We start from the raw sequence: 21,382 nt of genomic DNA, 5'->3' as shown, positions 1-21,382 counted from the left end.
CATACTGAGACTCTTCTGTGCTATGGGTAACTCACTGCACATCAGCTTTGTCCAAATATTCTCACTGTCAGTATGGTTCAAAGCTGTTTCAGGTGTATAAGGAAAGCAGAGCACCCCTCACTTGTAGCTATGGAGAGAAGACTTGAAAGGGTGAGGAGCTGAGACACTGAGGCAAAAGCTTACCTTAGGTGTAATTTTGGTGAAAGAAGTTGCATCCCGCACATAGAGATGAATGGTTGGGGGTGGCAAGGGAAAGAGATTTTGCTCTGAGTTGCAGAGCATATTGGGGGGATCTCTGAACTACTCTTGGCTAAAATTAAAATGCTTAAATAAAGTAGCTCAGAAAACTTATAAAAATCTAAGATTTAAGAAGAATGGGAAAACATGCACTTGGAAACAGTGTTAAGTGTTCTCTGGCACATCTACTGTCCATCTTCCTTCCAAGCCTCTTGCTTTTTTCAGGCTTAATTGAAAGGACACAGCCTCTTTGCCAAAACATTCCCCTTTAACAAAGATGGGTGTATCTTAGCAGAGCTGTGCTAGCTTAATCAAAGGGGTAAATTATCTTCACTTCAGCTTAAACAAGCTGCAGTACTGTGTGTAAGTCAAATAAATTTAGTTTTGAAATGTGAGAGACATATATAGTGAGAGCCTCTTTCATTTGGAAATCTGACTGTAGTTTAAAGTTGTACAACAGGCCCTAGGTTTGTGTGGCAGGAAAAGATGAACTAGAACTGAAGCTTCTAATGAAATTCGAAAATGAATATTCACACTGTAACCGCGGTTACTGGGTTTTACTCTTCATTGTAATTGAGAATTTTGTATTCAGTCAGCATAACTTAGTACAGGAGGCTGCCAAGGATTAAACTGGCAGACTGCTAGACGAACTTTCTTAGTGTTCTGTACTTTAGGAATGTACCGTCTTAGTTCAGAGCTCTTCTTATGCATTTTGCTTGCTTATACACTGTACTGAGCAATCCCAGAACCAGGGAAGGGATCAAACTCCAGGATTGCTCATCTCCATTTCTGTAATCGATGTGTACTGTTGGACTTCGAAACTGAAGCCAAGCCTCAGTGGAGTGGTCTTCTCTAGCCTGTGGTTCATAGGCTGCTGGGATTTCAGACCTCCTCAGACTGAGAAGCATTTAAACATACAAATGCTTCCTTCAGCTGCCAAAACTTGCATAAAACAGTATCTAGTTGAGAGAGAGAGAACCATTTCAAACTGTGCATCTCAGTTTCTTGTTAGCATCTGATCAGGCTTGCAGGTAGGCAATAAGTGTAATAGGAGCCTTGGACAACCACCTTCATCAGCTCTGTAGCATGTTAGATGTATCGTGGATGTCTATTGCAGTCTGAAGTGTTTTACTGCCATGACAGAAGTGCTGGACTGAGGACTTTAACCTGTATTGAGACCTGGGCAACTGAGATGTTCACAGTACTGCTGCACAGAGGCTGTGATTAGTACTAATCCCTTTTGAGCCTGAGAGAGAGACTTTACTGGAGTTTAAACTTGGTTCAGACTGAGATTTTATGCTGACTTGTTTGGCATCCAAATGTGGCAAATGCAAAAGTGTCTGATCTGACTGTTCCTGTTCTGCATACACCGATTCTTGTGAGATTCAAGCCCACCCCTTAGGGTACAGGCAAAGAGGCATAATATTTGTAAAGAAGTGTTTGGTCCTGTAAATTAGAACTAACAAGGAATTAATTAGCAAGAGGTAGTTAGAAAGGGTAAGAACATACACAATCTGTAGAACTCATGCTTCAGTTTTTTAAATGCAGACCTGAATCAGCAATTATTGTAGTTTTAAGGCAAGAGGATTACTGATAAGTAGACTACATCATGTGTATCATATTCTTCTTTCCTGAAGACTTCACTTAATGGATTATTAAGGTTTACACGGCCACAGGTAGATGTCAAAGAAAGAGTTAATTTAAGGCATTTTTTGGAAGAAACTGGTGTCAGCTCACATTTTTTAGATTTTTTTTCTTCCTGTTGTTGATCATAGTTCTTCATCTGTATGCAAGACTTTGTTTTATTTTTGTTTTGTTTTTTCCCCAAGTTTTATTGCTTAGCAAACAAGACTTCTACTTCTCTGTCTAGGTCCTATAATATTAACAAGGTAGCACATCAAGCTGTTGAAGAGATCCTTAAGATTGGTGAGTGAACAGTGTGGTATTACTGGCCAAGTTTACATAAAGATACACCTATCTAATTGGGACTCTTTCTTGACTCAACAGCTAAAAAGCATGGAGGTTTGAATATGCCATTGAATGCGGAACTAGTGCAAAAAGGTTAGTGAAAAAGGCAAGATTTCTTTAAGGTATCTTAACTTTGACCAGTTCATTTTGTTTGTACTCTTAATACTTAACACTGCGGTCAGTATTTTAGCACTCTTGAAAGATTAGTCTTTCTTATAAACATTATTTAGGCACATTTGGTGAAAAGTGTCTCACTTGATATGAAGGTACTTACTTAGACTTTCATATGTATAGATCTTCAGGAGAATTTCAGTTCTCCTAAGATTTGAGACAATCACCTGAAGAGAGCTGTTGAGTGTTCATTGTGCAATAGAACTGAAAAGAGTCTTCTGTAAAATGAATTTTTTTTGCAGGTGAAGGCTACTAAACATCTGGCAAAACTCAATATTCCCTCCTGGTAGGGAAGGTGCTTTTTCCTGGAGGAATGTGTGTTTCTGAGAATAACTAGTTTTCTTCTGTAAAAACTAATGGCTGATTTCTCCATTTACAGTAACAAATGATTACAATGAGTCCCTGCTCTACAGTCCAGAAGAACCAAAGATGTTTTTCAGTATTCGAGAACCTATTGTGAACAGAGTTTTCTCAAGTAGCCGGCAGCGTGGTTTCTCTTCAAAGTAAGTGTTGGCTGTAGCAGTCACTTAAGAGTTATTTCTTTCTGTGTATTTGTCAAAATATGAGTAATCCAGGAGTTTCCCTTGAGGTGTTTCAACATCCAGTTTGTGTTTTTGAGGGACTTGAGTATTTTTCTCAGAACAATGGGAAGAAAATGTTTCCAAGTAGTGTTGTGCCTTTTTAATGTTTAATCCATGCACAATCTTACGGAATAGATATTCATCACTGTGCCCAGTTTTGGGTATGTGCCATTTCAGTATGAGATACAGGCATTGACAAACTGGAATGAATTCAGGAAAGGGCCACTGAGATGATTGGGGGACCAAAACACATCGTGTCTGAAGGAGTTAGTCAAACCATGCTTTTGTTTAGCCTGGAGGAGACAAGACTAAGCAGGGTGGATCCAGTTGCTGTCTTCAGCTGCCAGTGGGTGTTTACAGAGGAGACTGAGTTAAACTATTCTCAAAGCAGAATATGAGGCAACAGCCATGATTTTATGGGATGTAAGATTCTGATAAAAAAAGGAAAAAACTTCTGCAGTGAGAATGGTTAGGTAGTAGAACATGTTGCCCAGAGATTGTACTATCACTATCCTTGGAGATACTCAAAACTTGACTGGGCAAGGCCCTAAGCAACCTAATCTGTCTTTGAAGTAAGGCCTGTTTTGAGTAGAAGATTGGACTAGATGCCCTTCCAAACTAAATTATTTGCTAATTCAGTCATTATAGGGCACTTGCACCAGCTGAGGTTTAGATTAGATATTAGGAAAAATTTCTTCACTGAAAAGGTTATTAAGCACTGGAACAGTCTGCCCAGGGAAGTGGACAAGTCACTATCACTGGAAGTATGCATGTGGTGCTTAGAAACATAGTTTAGTGGTGGACTTGGCAGTGTTAGGTTAATGGTTGGGTTTGATCTTAAAGGTCTTTTCCAACTTAAAAGATTCTATGATTCCATGATTTTTCTGGAGCTTGCCACAATTAAATATAAACACATGCAACTGTTAGTTATATGTTCAGGATAAACTATGTTGAGAACAGTGCAATATCTCAGTATTAATTAAATATTAATTCAACCTTTTATGTCAAAACAAATGTCTAAAGGAGCTCTGACTCGAAGGAGACCCAAATTCTGCCTCTTTTGAGCCACATCATTATAACAACAGTTTATGACCTGATAATAAAGGACATCTCTGGCTACTGGGACAAAATATTACAATATTAGATGCTTACTGTGTATGTGTCATGTCTTTAAATGTTTACTGTTCTTAGTTATTTGGATCTGGGAGTTCTCAAGGGTGGTCTTACAGGATGATAATAGGAGAGGTTAAAATAAGAGCAAATAACTGAATGTTCATCCATGGGTTCTCAAGGACTAAGTTTTATCTTATTTGGAGTCCTCAGCATGGGATATAACTGTAAAAATTATACTGGAGTTACAAATGTCTGAATACAAATAAGGGATACCTGTCCATTTTTCTTTTTATAGTAGAATTTGATGCCTGTAATAGTTGATCTTTAGCTGTTCATACTAGACATCTATTGCTGTTCTTTATGTGTTTTGACATAGTAGCTGCCCAGAGTGAAATGGAGGAGTGGAACAAGGCTCCATGTTCTTCTGCAGTGTCCGGTCTTGGCTGTGTTTTAGTGATACACAGACCAATTAAGCTTTGACACCGTGGCTGTGCTTTCAAGTGTTTCATATGTGTGAAAGATGTGTCTTCCTGAGTATTAAGTCACTGGAGAATTGATTAAATTTTGGAGATCAGAACATGGTCTAGACCAAGACATAAGTCAGAAACAATCAAGCACATCATGTGAGCCTGCAGTCTTGCAGCTGCTCTGGCATAATTATTGGTTCCCATCTAGCAATGTGAAAAAAGTTTGGAGACCTTCAACTTTGTGTTTGAAATTACTGTCCCTTCCGTCTGTGAATGATTCATATAAGAAAACAGACTATATAAATATCCAAATTATGTGAATCTCAAGCATTGCTAGCTGAAACTGCATATTCTACTTAACATGAAGACTACATATTAGAATCACAAATTAATTGAAAACCTTTCTGTGAAAGATTAAATCACTATTAGATGGGATCATCTGTAGCTTTCTTTAAAAAATACACCTAAACTGCAGCTTTTCATATCAAGTGTTATGTTATAGGCTGTTCTCAGACTCGTGGAGCAATAGTGTCCATTTGAACAAGTCCTTCAGTCCTCTCTGGACTGTTTGCTAAGTCTATACAAAGTTCCGACAGGTTGGGGGATTCTAGTGCTTAGTACCATGCTAAATTCTTCTCTAAGTATGCTCCAGTGTGATTAAGCTTTTACTGACCCACGTAAAGGCATATCCAAGAACCAGTCTTATTGTTTAGAGAAGTGCTTAATTTCTTTAAGCTATTTTGTGAAAACTTATTTTTGTGTTTTTCAGAGTCTGTGTCCGTTCCCGTTGTTGGGATGCATGTATGGTTGTAGATGGAGGAACATCTTTTGAGTTCAATGATGGAGCGATAGCTTCCATAATGATTGATAAAGAGGATGCACTGTGCACTGTTCTGCTGGAAGAATGAAGGACCCTAGTGTCTTCTGCTGAAACAATACTGGATCCAGAGAGGGAACTCCTGGAGATAGACAGCACATCACAATGCTGCATTATGTTGGAAGTTGGCCTTTTTGGATGCAAGAGCATGTAGAGGAAGCTTGAGATGCTTTTCATTCCTTTGGGTTGGGGAAACCATTACCTGATACTGAAGGTCTTTTTGCATCTGGTGTAAAAGAAATATATCTGAAGCCTTACCTCTAACTTCAGTGAAAATTGACATTTTAACCTATAAGGCAAACATAAAAGAACATCTTTTTCAACATGATGTTGAATGGGTTCAAGCATTAAGTCAGTAGCATTAAATATTCAGATGTACAGTTTTTTACTAGCAGTCTGGGACTGATGAAACTAAACACCTTCATACGTATACTTTTGTAGAAAATTGACTGTCAATGTAACAATTTGATGCAAGGATATATAGATTTTGGTAAATCCTGATGTTGACATAATAGAAATAGAATTACACACCTTTTGTATGCTTCTCAAAAATTTTACAACTTTGTAGTTTCATACAACTTGTGACAATTTTTTTTTTGCTCTTTCAGTATTTTTTCTACTTTGTAGATTTACATCAGAAGTAAAAGTCCGGTTTAATCACATCTTGAATGAGTTAGCTCTTGCATTTCTCTTTGGATAGAGAGGGACTTGAAACCCAAGGGTTTTCTTGAGCCCTTTGATAGGCATATATAAATTAAAGGAAATGTGTTGAAGGAAGATATACTCCTTCACCAAATGGATTAGCTAGCTAGCAGGTGTTCAGTCACAGTAGTGTATGTAGGTGGCTATCATTAAGAAATATTAAGTTAAATGGTTTGGAATTTTAGGTTCTGAGTTTCTTTACCTGGGTGCTAATAGTTGGAGCACAAGTTAATACCTGTATGTCTCCCAGTTTTCCAAGTATGTGTTTTTAACTTCTCCAGAAAGTTTAAAATTCCAATCTTATGATGAATTCTACTAATATTTGACAACTAATTAATTTTAATTTTACATGCCTCGGATTATGTGTTAGGTAAGCAAGTTGATAATAGGAAAAAAGCTCTGATTATAGATGAGGAAGTGACTTGTTAGGTAATGTTTTAGAGAAACTGTGAACTATGACTGCCTTTGAAAGTCTGTGCTGATAATCACATAGATGAGGGGGCAGAATTTGATGAAATGAAGATTCCTACAGCAGGAACTCTTCTGCTGCATGACTTGAAAAAAATGTGTTTTGTCCTGTCTACTGCAGGTGCATTTCCAAAAGTGAGTTTTCTTCAAACTGCTTTTGAGTAAAGAGACTTCTGTAACAGATGTTCTCAGGTCTAATGGAAATGTTCTCCATTGTGGCCAATCAGTGTATTTATTGCCAATCACAAAATGTAAACTGATCTTTATAGGTAGAAGGAGGGGATAAAGATTTTTTTTTTCTTCTACTATTTAATTGTTTGTGTTCACTCTAAACCAGAATTTAGAGGAAATTGATTTGACCAGAGCATTCTATTCTAGGAAAATGTGAGACTGATGGAGCTTTTTGAATAAGCTAGCACCTTTTAAGCCTGCTGCAGATTTAGTTACATTATCTGCTTGAGTTATCAGGACTGAAGACCAGAAGGGGAAAATCAAAGCAGCCAAATACTCTTTCAAAACTTGCTAAATTCAGGAACTATCAGAATAAAGCTTTTAATGCCTGATATGCAAAACTGGTCTAAAAGTAAAGATGCAAAAGACTAATCTTTCTAAAGAAAGTTGGGTGCACAGAGACTGGGGTATTTTAGTTATTCCTTACCCATCTGTAACCAATTAAGCATTGTTTATGTGCCTCTGTCTAGTACACTAGTCAATATGCTATTAATATTAAAAAACCACCAACCCACCGATGCCATTAACATAACTATGACTTCCTTTCCTAGGACTTTATCACTGTGTTAGATCAGAGGTTTAGGTCTTGAAAGTGTCCTTGAATACCTGCATTGACAAATTTACAGCAGAAATCCTGTCCCCTACTTGTGTGCTATAATTTTTTATCAGAGACCGATTAGTCTGATTAGGATGCATACCTCTTATAGATGCCTGTCATTCCTCGTTATGAATGCTGAGACTAAAAGGCAATGGTTTCAGGCCCTACAGACCCTAAATATGAGCTGGTTTAGGGCTTAGTAAGAGATTTCAGTCAAATTCCTAACTTGGCAAAATGAAAACTCAACCTACTCATGAGTGGCCTCTACTGGTTTTGTCTATATTTAATTGCACTTCCATTGAAGCATTTACTGGTGAATGCTTGATTTAATAAGATGATTCAGAGATCTATAATAGATAAACAGTAAGCAGCTACCTTTTTTTTATTAAGGAATTGTAGAATCCTCTTTAAGAATCCTTTATTACAAAGGATTGCAATATGGGCAACTTAACCTGGTAGACAGTATTCCGTGACAGGACTAAGTATTGGTTTAACACTGATTTAGTCTGCTTGGACTGGCAATGAACTCTGCACCTCTTCAACCTGCTGAATCAAATCCATGGTATTTTTATTTAGTGCCAGTCCACACTGTGTTCTGCTAAACTAGACCTGTCATTCTTTGCTTTTTTAAAAATAAGTGGTGTTTATACAATAAAACTTAATAGATACATGAAGCTGTCCTGTGCCTTATTTCAACTTTCAAAAGTGTTTCATGTGCTCAGTATCTTCTCATTTGCTGTGCAGGTTGTTTTAAGTAATGGTTTCTAAGACTTCAATCTTTAGGTAAAATGCAGAGACTTACCTATGTAGCAATTTTTGGATTGCTTGGAGCTACCAAATAACTTTTTTCAGTTAAGAAAAGGTCACTGGTGCACCTTACCCACCCAGAAGGCTTTCATTATGTTTCTGCTACAGCTGCCATCATAACCAATAGGTCTGCAACAGAAATGTTTGTCCTCTGAACACTGAACCTGGTACTTAAAAGGAATAGTCCTGAACTTGGTCTTTTTTTTAGCTAAAGCCATACTACCATCCCAATTCTGTACAGGGTTTTAAAGCATAGTATTAAATGTTAAATGTATTGGTGACACCACCCTGTCCTCTAAACCACCACTGTTTAGACATCCCTTGGACAAATTTCTCCCCTTTTTTTAAACGCAAGCCACAAACTTCATGGCAACCCAGAGAAAGTATTCTTTCATTCATCAGGCATTTTGTACAATACAGCAATTCAAGTCTTTATTAAATGCAAGGAAAGTCATATAGGGTTACACTGAGTATAGAGAAAAGAACTTACAATAATGCTATGCTGCAAAGACTTTTTTTTTTTTCCTTGAATTTAAGGCATAAACCCAAGGCTGCAAACTGAAAGATCAGAATGTCCAGTATCCCCAAACCTCCCATCACTTTTCCACTCCAGCTTTCACAAAGTATGTTTCCCCTTAACTCCTTTGTAAGGGGCACAAGCCTATTAGTGACTCAGATTTACACTCTTAAATTTAGCGAAAAACACACCAGTTTTGAACATATTAACAAGGTAATATATTTGCTATACAATTGCAAGGCAATTTAAATATCAAATCCCAGCACTTGTACAATCTTTCCACAGTAATCTATTCTGTACTACCATGTATTTATTTCTGAACTCTTCAGTTTGAGATGGGAAGCACTACACCTGTGCAACAGTTAAATATCCATGAATAAATTCATCACCTGCTTGCTTGCTGCATTTGTGGGAACAGCAGCAGCATACTCATGCCCTACCCAGGGTGGAAGTTCTGCCTGAGAACTTCTCAACTAACATTTATATCTGCAACATTCCAGGCTTATGCACGAGGACCCTGATGATTAAATAAAACTCTGATCTGTATTTAGTCATTACCTGTCCCTATCCTTAGTTTGGTTTTGGGTCTTTTTTTGACAGTTACTCAGCTTTTCAAATGACTAAAAACCACAGTATTAGACAGTAGTGGTTTGTATTACAGATCAAAGAAGTTAGATGATACTACAAAGAAGCTATTATAAAAGATAAATTCATGTCTCATAAAAGATTTCTGCCTATTTATCAGTTGCAGTTGAAAGAACTTTAATGGAAGTAAAACATTTCAAAAGTTTTATGAGATCGAGCTCATAGAAGCTACATTAACATTCATGTAAGATATAATCAGAAAACCTAGCACCACAAAATGAAACAGTTGATAACCAGCATCTACTGTTACAGATGCTTATTCTGAATAGGCTTCTCAGACAAGATTTTGCCAACTATGAAGAATACTAATCACAGATATTACCTTTGTGGCCTGCTAAAGAAAAACTTCACTGTAGCTCCTTCATACTGTTTCTTAACTTGTAGAGTATTAAGCTGTTTATTTAGATGCTTTTGTGTAGACATCCCTTTCCCTGTTTAATGTTTTCAGGTTTGGTGAATTCAGACTGTCCCTCTCAAACAGCTTTCTCATCTGACTGTACATCTTGGTATTAAACCTATTCCAATCCTTAATTGACCATTATTTATTTTGACTTCTGCAAACTCAAAACAATTCCTTAATAATCCTTATCAAGATGTACCATCTCTGTAAGCAGTTGTAGAGCTGGAAGTTAATCAAAAGCACCTTTTGAACACAGAGCAACAAAAGCTGCATCAGAAAATGCAGCAGTTGTTACAGACTGACATTGTTTAATTGCAATGGTTGTTTTATAAATGTTTTTTAAAAGCTTATCTGTAAAAAAAGGATTTAAAGAGTCCACAATTGCTCACAGATCTGATTTCTAAAGGCTTTAAGTAAAGCAAACCTGTAAAAATATTTATGAAACTAGATTAAGGCATATAAGGAAGTTAGAATGCTTTTTACAACAACAGTAATATGATTAAAGGTGCTCCAGCACTGTGCTGCTTAAGGATCTTCACACAGTGTGTCCGTCACATCCAGTGCATCATACATGATCATAAGACACTAGGACTTCTCAGCATCAATCTGCATTTGATGCCCCAAATATCACCGTTTCTATTGCCAACAGTTGGCCTTGCGATACTTGTGAAGTATGAACAATTGATCTTTACATTAGGAAACATTTCTCTGAGGAGGTGTAGGGAGCTGTCAGTCACTATTCCAAACACCTGAAGAGTCTTTAATGTTGTTATTTCACCAAGTTCTCTAGAAAGAGAAGAATATTACATTAATCATGAACCTGAAAATTTTCTCTTTCAGCCTGTACACAAACTAGATAACTGGATTTCTACTAATTTTTTAGAAGTAAGGTAACTACTTAAGCTAAATTCCCCTTGCTACTTTTTAAAAGCACATATTTAATTGAAACTAGTTCTCTGTCTCAGTAATTCAGTAAACTGGGTGAATAAATTGCTTCTTGTTTTCACTCAGAGAAAAGCAAACTGCTACCTCCCCTTTCATTTGCCTGGACTTAAATGTTCTCTACGTTCCCATTCTGATAGTCGTGTCCCTCCTCAGTCTTTTTCATGCTGTTGATCATTTCCTTAGAGTTGACATACTTCCTGAGAGGATTAAGATGGACAGCTGCTATACTAACGAAAGGCAGAAAAAACCCACAAGCAGTTCTAAGTTTTGCTTCAGTGGCAACCAATAACCAATATAGGTGCACACAAAAGCAAAGGAATATAAACAGATTAGCTAATCAGCAAGTACCATCAACTCTGTTAACTTTTCCAAAGGACTATACCTTCATTGTTGCATAATTAAAAGCCTAATATTGACACCAATACTGGTCATTGGCAGGACTGGAACCTCCAGCTCTACCTCACAGTAATGAGTACCAGTAGTATAATACCGTTAAGGGAAGACACTATGCACGCACTGAGTGGTGAGTTCCGTGAGTACAGGCTGACATCACAGATTCTTCTCAGACACCTTTGGTTCCAGTCTGGATTCTCAAAGGTACATGCTCTAGCAGTCAGGTTATTTTATTTCAGTTCCTTATTCCTAATTCCTCATTCCAGTAACTTTTCAAAACACTACTTGCAATTCTAAACCTAAAATAAAGCAAGTTTAAGTTAACTTATCCCCTGTATGAAAAGCAAGCCAAAGCCATTTAGAGATTACTTACGCTATGTCAGCAGGTGATATCTGATAACATCGGCTAAGACACAAATGTTCTAGAAAGCTGAGTTGACGAAAATACTGGAAGCAGTCAGTACTCAACATCACACTGTCACTGTTCACAAGAGCACATGAAGTAGAGGTTTAAGTACAAAGCAGCAGTAAATTTGGTGTATCCAAAATTTACGCTGAGAATTTTGATGAATATCAACTTTTTCTACCACTGAAGGTTTTTTTTTTTTTGCTCAATATGGAAGTAACCCATTTCTGGTGTGTGTGTTGTCAGGGAGGGACTTTGTTTTTCACTGAAGGGCAAGCAAAGCAGAAGCTTCTCTGCAGGCAGATATTCTACAGCAAACTCATGCCATGAAAAGGCAATTACTTTACCCATTGAGATTTCAAATTATTTTAATTGACTAGGTCAAAACCAAAATATGCTTTTTACTGTTCTATGGCGAAGTAATAAATTTATCAGAGCTAAACTAAACCCTCTCTAGGATTCCAAGCTTATAAACTATACGCATCTATGTGCTTCCTTCCACTCTATTGACTACAATCATTAGTTAACAAATCCTGTATGTATGTAACATTTATGCTGAGGTAACAAAAAAAATCTTCAACTTAGTTACCTGTTCCAGATTAGGTCACACCAGATAGCAAATGTTTTGTAGGTTTAGCACAGAAAGTATTTTCTGGTTGTGCAAACCTACACAATCATGCACTATTACCATATAATTACTGCACTGCAATAGAATTTGCAATTCCCTGAATTGTAAGGATTTAAGGACTAGCTGCACAGGTCTCCTTACCTTAGATCTAAATGGATTAGTAAAGGACATCTTTCCACCAGTGTTTTAACATCTGAAAAGAGGTCACACAAAGTCAGTATATCTCTCAGTATCAAGGAAAATACGCTTTATACAGCCTACTCGCTTCCATATATGTTCATCTATATCTTCCCTGCTGGAACCCCACAACTGAAACAATGTTTTGTTAAAAAGATACACACTTAAGACTTACAGGAGGGCAACCCAGCACCACACAGCCACTCATTCCTCCCTTCCCACTCAGCACTGAGAACGAGAAAATAAGCAAAGGCTCGGAATTTGAGATAGGGACAGGGATGGATGAATCACCTGCTATGGTCAGGGGCAAAGAAAAAAGAACATAAACTTAATACAGTCACTAATGACAACAACACTTAAGAGTAGAACAGTGAGAAGTGTTACCACATCTTGAAAACACCTCCCCCCACCCCTCCCTTCTCAGCTCTGCTCCCGATATCTCTGCCTCCTCCCCCAGCAGCGCAGGGGTTGGGAATGGGGGGTGCAGTCAGTGCCACTGCTTCTTCCACCTTGGAGGGGGGGAATCTTCCCCCTGCTCCACTCTGATCTCCCTCTCACAGGAGACAGTCCTCCACAACTTTTCCCCAACTGGATTCCCTCCCACAGGCTGCAGCCCTTCCCGAGCTGCTCCGGCGTGGGTCACCCCCACATGCTGCAATCCTCCCAGCACCAAACTACAACAGCAGGGGCTGCTTCTTCCCACAGGGTCTCAGCCTCCTTTGGGCACAGCCACCTTAAATTGCGCCTGCCCTCCCCTGCACCCTGTCCAGACCGTATATCACCATCTGCTCCACCAAAAACCTCCATGGGGGGCGAGAGGTGCCAGGGAGGGCTGCCCTGACATCTCACCATAGGATATGGGTGGAGAGGGGGGGGCAGGTGTGTCTGTGCGCCAGCGCACCTCCTCCCACCTTTCTTCACCTGTCTTTCTACTGACCTCAGTGTTCACATAAGTGTCACAACTCCTCCTCGCAACTCCAACACCTCCCCCCAGGTCCCCTTCTTAAAAAACTCATTGCAGAGGCGCAGCTGATTGGCTCAGCCTTGGTGCAGAGGTGGGTCCAACTTGGAGCCAGGAGAACTGAGAAGCTTCTCACAGGGGCCACTGCTGTAGCACCCTCCCCTGCTACCCAAAAAAAACCCACCCCACCACTCAAACCCAGGACAAGCATACAGTCTGCCTATCAAGATAGCTTACAGGGACTTTTTTTAATCCTCAGCAAAACAGATCCATTTAGTCCAAAGAAGTGTCCCTTAAAATCAACTGCGCCAGTGATTTACCAAGTGAGTAATTCAAATGATGTTGCTGTAGAAATCTACTGAGACACAGTAATGGTGAGATGCCCCAAATTCTTACATGTAGTAAAAGAGTTAACAAAATTTTTCCATATATCAAATACCCTTTCAGAGCATCAAGTTCTTTAGACATCTCCATTTTTACCCACAGAAAGTTCTTTCCTCATGACAGTTACGGTTTTCCTGATCTAAACTATAAATTCTTGGGACCATTTTTCATTGTCTACAAATAGCATAGAATCACCTGTGGCTCATATCTAAAAGGCCACTGTTATTATCAAGGTGCTAATCAACATGCAAGAGGATTTCAGTATTTCAGAATTCATGTGCAAAAACTAAAGAAAACAATACCTAAATTATGATGATTAGTGAACTATTCAAATCTTATACCTTATAAACTGCACTGAAACAGAGTGAAATTACTCATAGAAAGCGTATAGAAAGCCTGCTGCTTTATCTCGTAGTGGGATAAAGGTTTGCCATGCTGCTATTTACCTGGTATTTGTAGATTGTGTCTGTATCCACTTAGATTTAAGTGGGTTATTTGTGCACTAACATGATTGACCACTGCTTTGATATGAGCGGCTGTGAAGTCACACCAGGACAAGTTCAGCTCCTCCAACCTACACACAAATGAACAAAGAGTTGTTTGGAAGAATGACTGAAGCACAGTTTGAGTTCCAATATTGTCTATTACAGTTGATACTTAAGGCAAAAACTGGTAACACCTACTACCAACTTCTGATATTCATGACTACAAATTTTGCTATGACAATAATTAAGCAGTGGAGCAGGCTGCCCAGTGAGGCTGTGGAATCTCTCTTTGCAGGTTTTCAGGATCCAACCAGATAAAGTCCTCATCAGCCTGGCCAGTGCTGATTTTAGACCCTGCTCTGGGGAAGGGATTAAAGTGACTTCTGAAGGCCACTTCCAACTGGAATGATTCAATAGTATCTTAGGAAGCTAAATGGTTCTCTGAGGCCCGCCACTGGGACGCTATCTTTTCATCTTGCTTCTGGGTTTGTGACCTGAATCTGTTACTGCTGAACAGATGTTCACATCAGGAGATAAAAAAGGCTATCCATTATTACATTGGTCAGACGACCAATTAATCCTAATTATCATAAAATACTTCATAGTTTTATATAAGCACTGGCCATGCTGTGACCTTAATTCTCTTTGCATGCTTCATTACATATAGCCTATCACCATTTGGGGCTGGGACAAAGTATTTGTTTTGTGTGCAGGTATTGCAGATGTAACCAGGACAAAGACACAGTGCACAGCACAAATAGAGGATTTAGCTGCCAGTCTCTATGTGGATGAAAAAAAACAGTTAAATTGCCACTAGTATTTCTAGGATTGGGTTTGCTATCTGCTGTTCACTGTATACTGTGCAGTCTGCCATTCTCTAAAGAGCTCATGATCCAAGTAATCGGACCAAGCAGTAGAAACCATTATCTACCCACGAGAGGCAGAGAAAGATTACAGCTTTGTCTGCCCACTAACTTGCAGTTTGATTCAAAACATGCTTTTCCAGAAGCAAAGATTAAGTAGACTGTCCAGCATCTCACAGGAAGTCAGCAGAAAGATCAGGATATAATTCCCAGATTGACTGGGGCTCAGTTCAGTGACATCCTGCCAGCAGATGGTTTAATCACTGAAGCTGGCAATACGAACACAGTGCTTCATAAATTAAAAGGTTTCTGAAGGATCATTCTATCATGAATGGAAAGGCAGTGTTTTCTGCTAGTCATGCTGTACTCCAATTGCAAAAGGAGATCTGGGACTGCACTGTTCAGTTTCAAAACATTCACTTTGTGAGAATCACATACTGCTTCCATTAAGAAAAATCAAATTTACATGATCATCAAAGGAACATAAATGGGGTTTACCCACCAACAAGACTTCCTTTAAGGATGATTAAGGAAGCTCATGAAAAACTACTGAAGTACATCTTCGCTATTAAAGAAGAAAATGGCTTAATAGAAAGAAACTATCTGACTATTCAGCTAATAATCAACTGCTAGACATTCAGAAGAAGAAACAGGCTCATTAAAAAAATTAGAGACAAGTACAATTGGCATGCCTACAGAAAAAAATAAAAAGGATCCTTTTTATCAGGAATAGCAAAAACTATTTACTGTTTTTGTCTTACTTAGAACAGCTGCTCAACATCAGCTCCAAGGCTTCTGCAGAAAACCTTGAACATCCACAAACATTTAGTCTCACCAAACTGGGATTCTTAGCAATGCTCCTGTAGAGAAGAAAAAAGAAGTTTGATAAAATTTAAATGTTGGAACATTGCTTGTATTACTAGGATGTGTGATTATTTCTAAGAACCAAGATTCAGGGCACAGAATTATCCATTAAACATGCAGCACTGCATCTTTAGTAAACTGAAAAGTTGCTAAAAATCTCAGCTCTGTACTCACTGCATCATGGTGCAACTTCAAAAAGGATACTTGCGTATTTACCTGACACTCCTGACAAGTCCATGTATTTAAAAACTGCTAAGTTTAAAAGGAAACAATTTCTTTTCACCTTCTCCTGTTGTATGCCATTAGACATACACCATGGCTTAGGAATGACTATACCTCTACAAAAGACAAAAGCAATCATCCCATTTCCAAAGTCACCCCTCTGCAAGATGGAGATTGTTCCAGAACAAAAGACATGTCCAAATAGCATCCCCCTGAATGCATTTGTTTGCAAGACTAGATCAGATATGCAGTTTGCAAAATCTGAAGAAACCCCTACATCTAGTATTTACATTTGTACATGAGGCACTAAAATTCCATCACTGGGGCCTAGTTAGTACCCAATTTTCAGATACTTTTAATCTGGTATCAAGAGCTAAGTTATATTGGTTTATTTGTGTGTTTATTGGTTGTGGGGTTTTTTCCCCTCTGGTGTGAGTAAGGCATCAGAAAGCTGAAAATTAGGAAGCAGGACACCCAGAGTCTCTGTCATCTGACTTATGGTCCTTGGCACCTCCACAACCACCTGATGTGATTGAACAGGAGGTTGACTGCACATTCATGTCTTTTCAGTTTAACCAAACAGTTCATCTGCTTGACAGAATCTGTAAGTTTTTAGAGACTCAGAGTGAATTTCATCAAAGAAGTGAGAAACAATGCAGAAGCACAAGAAGCATCTGGTGGGAGAGCTGCTGAGACTCCTTAAAATAGAAGAGAACCTTTATACCAAAAACAAAGTTCTCTTGGGAGCACAAAAGTGGGAAAAAGTAGCTCTGCTGTATAGCTTGGCTGAGGGTACAGCCAATGAACACAGAAGCCCTAGAGAGATGAACAGTTTCTCTAGACTTCACCTGCCCAGGGGACTGAAAAAAAAAAAAGCCACCAAGAAACACTCTTCCAGAGGTGTGTTTTCCTCCTCATCTCATCTCTCAGAGGATAGAGGAAACAGGCCGTTCATCTAGCCTGCCAGGTACATCTCTTAGGTGCCTAGAACTGGCCATTTCAAAAGACTCCCACACTGAACAACTCTCAATTGCGTTCTTGCACCAACCTGAACAAAATGACAGTACCAAACAGAAGGTATTTACTGAGTATTCCCAAACATGTCACTCACTTGATGATGTTGTCAGAAAGCACTAGTCCCTCCAAACTGAGGTTCTTCAGCCTTTGACACAGACAAAGAATATTCTGGAGATCTGCAGTGGACACTATGCAGTTTGACAAATCCATATGTTGAACTTTGAGAGGTCTGAAAAAGGAGAAATGCAGGTTACTAAAACTGCATTAAAACCTGCTCTGTAAATTTCCCATACCATAAATATACCCCATACACTAAAACTGTGCAAAGCTTGTAGAAAATAATTATACTGTTGTATTTAGCTGCACACTGGACATACTAGTAAGCTCGCTGGGACTACAGCTATGCTACTAGCCAAGACTGCAGAACTCTTATCTTCAAGGCATTTTCAGGATTTGCCATAACACCTGGAAGTCTATCCTGGTGGAGTTAAATAATTTGTTTGAGCTTCCCATATAAAAATGCTGGAGATGCTGACAATTCTTGATTCTACAAGTTCTGTAAGTTTCAAGTGGATGATGGTGCTTGACACTTTCAAAAATCACATTAAGTTGGTTTTAAATAACTGACAGGTGAATCCAGATCCTCTTATTTCAACACATGCTTAACCACTGATCAGCTCTTCCATGCTCCAGACACAGCATAAATGCTACTACTGGTAGAGACCTTAAAACCAAAAATACACAGAGAAACTATAAATATTTGAGACATGGTTTCAGGATCCAGAACATGCAGAAAAAGCCTTACTTGCTCATCTGAAACATTGGATTCCCAATACAAGACCTTGCAGCACAGAATGCAGTAACACCTAGAGGCAGCAACTGTCCAATCACACCTGGCATCAGATTTTTATCAGCCAGATCAAGAGTCTGCCAGAGAGATTCATCAAACCTAAAGCACAGAATTTTCCTTGTTAGTGAGTCAGAAAGGGTCAGACCTATAAGTATAACCACAGAAAATTTTCAGTGTCACAAAAGATTGATAAGAGGGAAAGCTATTTAACAGCATTTACTGATGTTAAAATATATGAGCCATCTTTTGATTATACATACATATAACCCACATACAGCATAAATTGAATTATACATTAATAAACAAGATGAGAACCAGATCATTTAATGGTCTATGGAAGCAAAGGTTTTCTTATTACTAATCTATAGGAATTAATACTTACGAAAGACGATACCATCTCCTGCAAACCATGGAAACTTGTAGCAAGTCATTCAGGGGCAAGCATACAAAGATTGCCAAAAGCAATTCATCTGGAAGGGTATTCCAAAAAACACCTGTAGGGAAAGAGCAAAGGTGTTTCGTTAAAGCTTGTACTTTTTTGCCTGCTGATCAGATTCCTTGTTTAGCTTGGTTGTTAAAAGCACCTCCATAGTCTCTCTCTAGGCTACACAGATATCAGCCCACTACTCAACCCTCTTGCAGCTCTTCATTGTAGGAAGGTATTATTACCATCTTTGCCTAGGTATGACTAGCAAATAATACAAAGCTTTCCACAACATCAACTTAGTATACATACAAAAGCTACAGAAACAGTTTCCCTGAAGAAATTACAATTTTTAGTCACATACTTCCTTCAGAAACAAGAGAATCCCAGTTGCTTCCTTTGTATTCTAAGGCTTGTAAGGTCCCCTTTCCCCCCGCTGAAATGCCCATCCTTCCTATATATATCAGGCTCCCAGAAGGGAGCCCAAGGTGAGCTATGCTTTTGCATGGTACACAAAGAAAAGTGGGTACTGCAAACTGCTCCTTAAAAAACACATGCTAACCACCACTCCCCCAAGAATTATCTTAAAAGATGTGGAGTGATCTCAACTTCCCACAAGTAGATACAGGGCTTTAGAAGTTGTTCATTCACATGGGAGACTTCTGGGTGGTAGAGTTCAAGAACAGCTGTCCATGACCCAGCAGTTGCCTGAGGGCATTTCCACCTTTCACATGACAGCTGTGTCTGGAGAGTGCTGTCTCTATTTTGCATTCCACAGTCACTGCAGATTAAAAACATATTTCGATACCAGGGAAAGGCACCCAGCATCCTATAACTTTTCTTCAAGAGCTCCAGGTGTTCAGGTTACAGCCCTGCTCTTTTCCTGACAGTCCCCTTCCAGCTCAGGAGCCTTACACCCTTTGCTGTACCTTTCCTGTAGCTCTCTGGCAGAGTCCCTCGCATTGTTCTCAGCTCTAACAGGAGCTAAGATGCTACCCCTCTGGCATACCTCAGCCTGCACTGCAGGAGATATGGATCAAGATCCCTCTGGTCTTGAGAAGCAAGTATCTTACTTCTTAGATGCGCAGGTGGGGGGAAAAAAAAAAAAAAAAGAATCAAGCACCACCCCTGGGCTTCAATATTATATTGGGGACAGCAATCCCAATAGCCCATATTCATCTGGCAGCTGCAGCTGTATTCTGTGAGGAGCCTGGACCCACATGGTAAGTGGTGAAACATGTCCTGGAATGGGGCCCTTGGTTTTGGGCAACAGATGCGGCTCAGGGCCCAGTTAGGACAAAGTTCCATCCAAGTCCGAGGCAGCAAGAACAGACACACAGAGACATGCAGCACAAAACCCCAGCACACAGACAGAGGCTGGCAGAAGCCAACCATGGCTTACATGCAGTTCCCACAGTTCTAGAGTCAGGCACACCACCTCTTCTTAAACGCTTACATAAAAGAGGACTTAGCAGCCCAAGCCTGAATGCCAATAGATCTAGAAGTGACATTCTGCTGGGATAAAGAAAAAAAAGCAAAGAATAAAGTACTAATGGCTTGTGATGCCCACTCTCCATCCCTACTGAAGGGCAAATAAAACCTGGAACAGGGTGACAGTACCTGGCTCTGGTATTCGGAACAGCCTAGGCCGGCGCATAATGAAAAAGTCCACCACTTTCTGCCGTTTTGCAGGACAGGACAGGTCCTGTTGCATGTTTTGATTGCCCAGCTTGTCCTTCCTAAGGACAGACACTCCCAGGCCGGAGAGAAACTCTGAAGTATTACTGTGGTCCCAGTCCCAGGTGAAGCTGATAGAAACGTTTCTGCTGGAAGATGGGATCTCCTGGAGGTGTTTTCTGCAGACACAGCAAAAAATCCAGAGGCTATGAAGATACCGCCAGACTGACACCAAACACAAGATGGGGCCCCTTGTGCAGAAGCAATTCACAGCTATGCAAAATCCACATGCCCATGCAGGGCAGTTACATGCGCTGGATCTGCGGGCACCGGAAGCACAAGCGGCGGCTGGAGGCGTCAGGCAGACTCACGCGAACACCCCTCGGGATGAAGAGCACCCCGTTCCCGGGTGGAGCGAGGGGGCAAGCGGAGGGACTCGTGAGAGCAGGCGATTGAGGACGTGTGCCCCTGTAACCGCCCCCCTCCCCGCCGCTACCCAAACCTTCCCGTGCAAACCCGTTCCAGCCGGGACACCCGAGCGCGGTCGAGGAGGAGCCGCGGGCGGCACCCAACCCGCTGCACGGACCGGGCGGGACGGCGGGAACGCCCGCAGGAGGCTCGGCGGGATCCCCACGCACGGGATGGACGCGGGGTGGGGGGAGGGGGCGGCCGCTAGGCGCCAGCAGCGCACCTCCGTGCGTGGGGCCGCCCCGCGGGATGCACAGAGGCGGCGGGGCTTCCCCCTCCGGCTGCCGCCCGCCTGCCGCGGAGCGGGAAAGTTGCAACGCGGGGTGGACCCCGGACACCCATGCACAGTGCACCACCACCCCCTCACAACACACCCACACCGCCCCAGCCTTAAGCACGCACGCCAGGGACCCAAGCACGCCTCACCTCCAGGTACCCCGACGACCCGCGCACCCCCAGCCCTGAGCACTCTGGGGAACCTCAAGAACCCACGCACACGCGCTCCCGGGGTTCCCACGCAAAACCCCACCACCCGCGAGCAGAGCGGCGACCCGCGCACGCCTCACCCCCCCAGCAGCGGGGACGGCGTTTGGGGCGGCAAGCGCTGTTGCTGGAGGCACTGGTGCTCCCCCGTACCTCTGCATGGCGGCGGAACGGAGCGCACCAGCGGGAGCTTCACACACGGGTACGCACCACCGCTCCCCGCGCTTTTTAAGACTGCGCTGTCCCGCCACGCGCACAGCACTCTCCACCTTCGGCCGGAAGCCGGTCGGCGCCCGTCGCAAAGCCTGCCGGGAGTTGTAGTTCTCCCCCCCCCCGCGCCTCAGCGCGGAGGG

General features: G+C 40.9%; 2 protein-coding genes across 5 annotated transcripts in view; one reads left to right on the top strand and one right to left on the bottom strand.

Annotated features, from left to right (window-relative positions):
- Positions 1–8,083, top strand: part of NADK2 (NAD kinase 2, mitochondrial) — a 33,669-nt gene extending 25,586 nt beyond the window's left edge. For all 3 annotated transcript variants that reach the window (XM_042804685.1, XM_032992237.2, XM_042804686.1), the window contains exons 9-12: positions 2,108–2,163; positions 2,245–2,298; positions 2,756–2,879; positions 5,307–8,083. In XM_042804685.1, the coding sequence (XP_042660619.1) occupies positions 2,108–2,163; positions 2,245–2,298; positions 2,756–2,879; positions 5,307–5,445 (373 nt within the window). In that variant the 3' untranslated portion in view covers positions 5,446–8,083. The remainder of the gene's footprint in view (positions 1–2,107; positions 2,164–2,244; positions 2,299–2,755; positions 2,880–5,306) is intronic.
- A 547-nt stretch (positions 8,084–8,630) lies between these two features.
- SKP2 (S-phase kinase associated protein 2) lies at positions 8,631–21,292 on the bottom strand. Of its 2 annotated transcripts, none has more exons than XM_032992321.2 (10): positions 21,183–21,292; positions 20,022–20,257; positions 18,360–18,471; positions 17,933–18,076; positions 17,222–17,356; positions 15,786–15,884; positions 14,123–14,250; positions 12,296–12,347; positions 11,494–11,601; positions 8,631–10,568 (listed from the first exon to the last, which is right to left on the bottom strand). In XM_032992321.2, the coding sequence occupies exons 1-10, from the start codon at positions 21,188–21,190 to the stop codon at positions 10,358–10,360; spliced, it is 1,233 nt and encodes a 410-aa protein (XP_032848212.1). In that variant the 5' UTR covers positions 21,191–21,292; the 3' UTR covers positions 8,631–10,357. The 2 variants fall into 2 exon arrangements, with proteins under 2 accessions (XP_032848212.1, XP_042660536.1); XM_042804602.1 differs by lacking the exon at positions 8,631–10,568 and adding an exon at positions 10,610–10,954.
- Positions 21,293–21,382: the final 90 nt, after the last annotated feature.

Source organism: Tyto alba, unplaced genomic scaffold (genome assembly GCF_018691265.1).
Source record: "Tyto alba isolate M040663 unplaced genomic scaffold, T.alba_DEE_v4.0 Super-Scaffold_42, whole genome shotgun sequence".
Classification (NCBI taxonomy): Eukaryota; Metazoa; Chordata; class Aves; order Strigiformes; family Tytonidae; genus Tyto; species Tyto alba.
The sequence above is the reverse complement of the archived record's forward strand: the minus strand, read 5'-3'. Positions and strand labels throughout refer to the sequence as shown.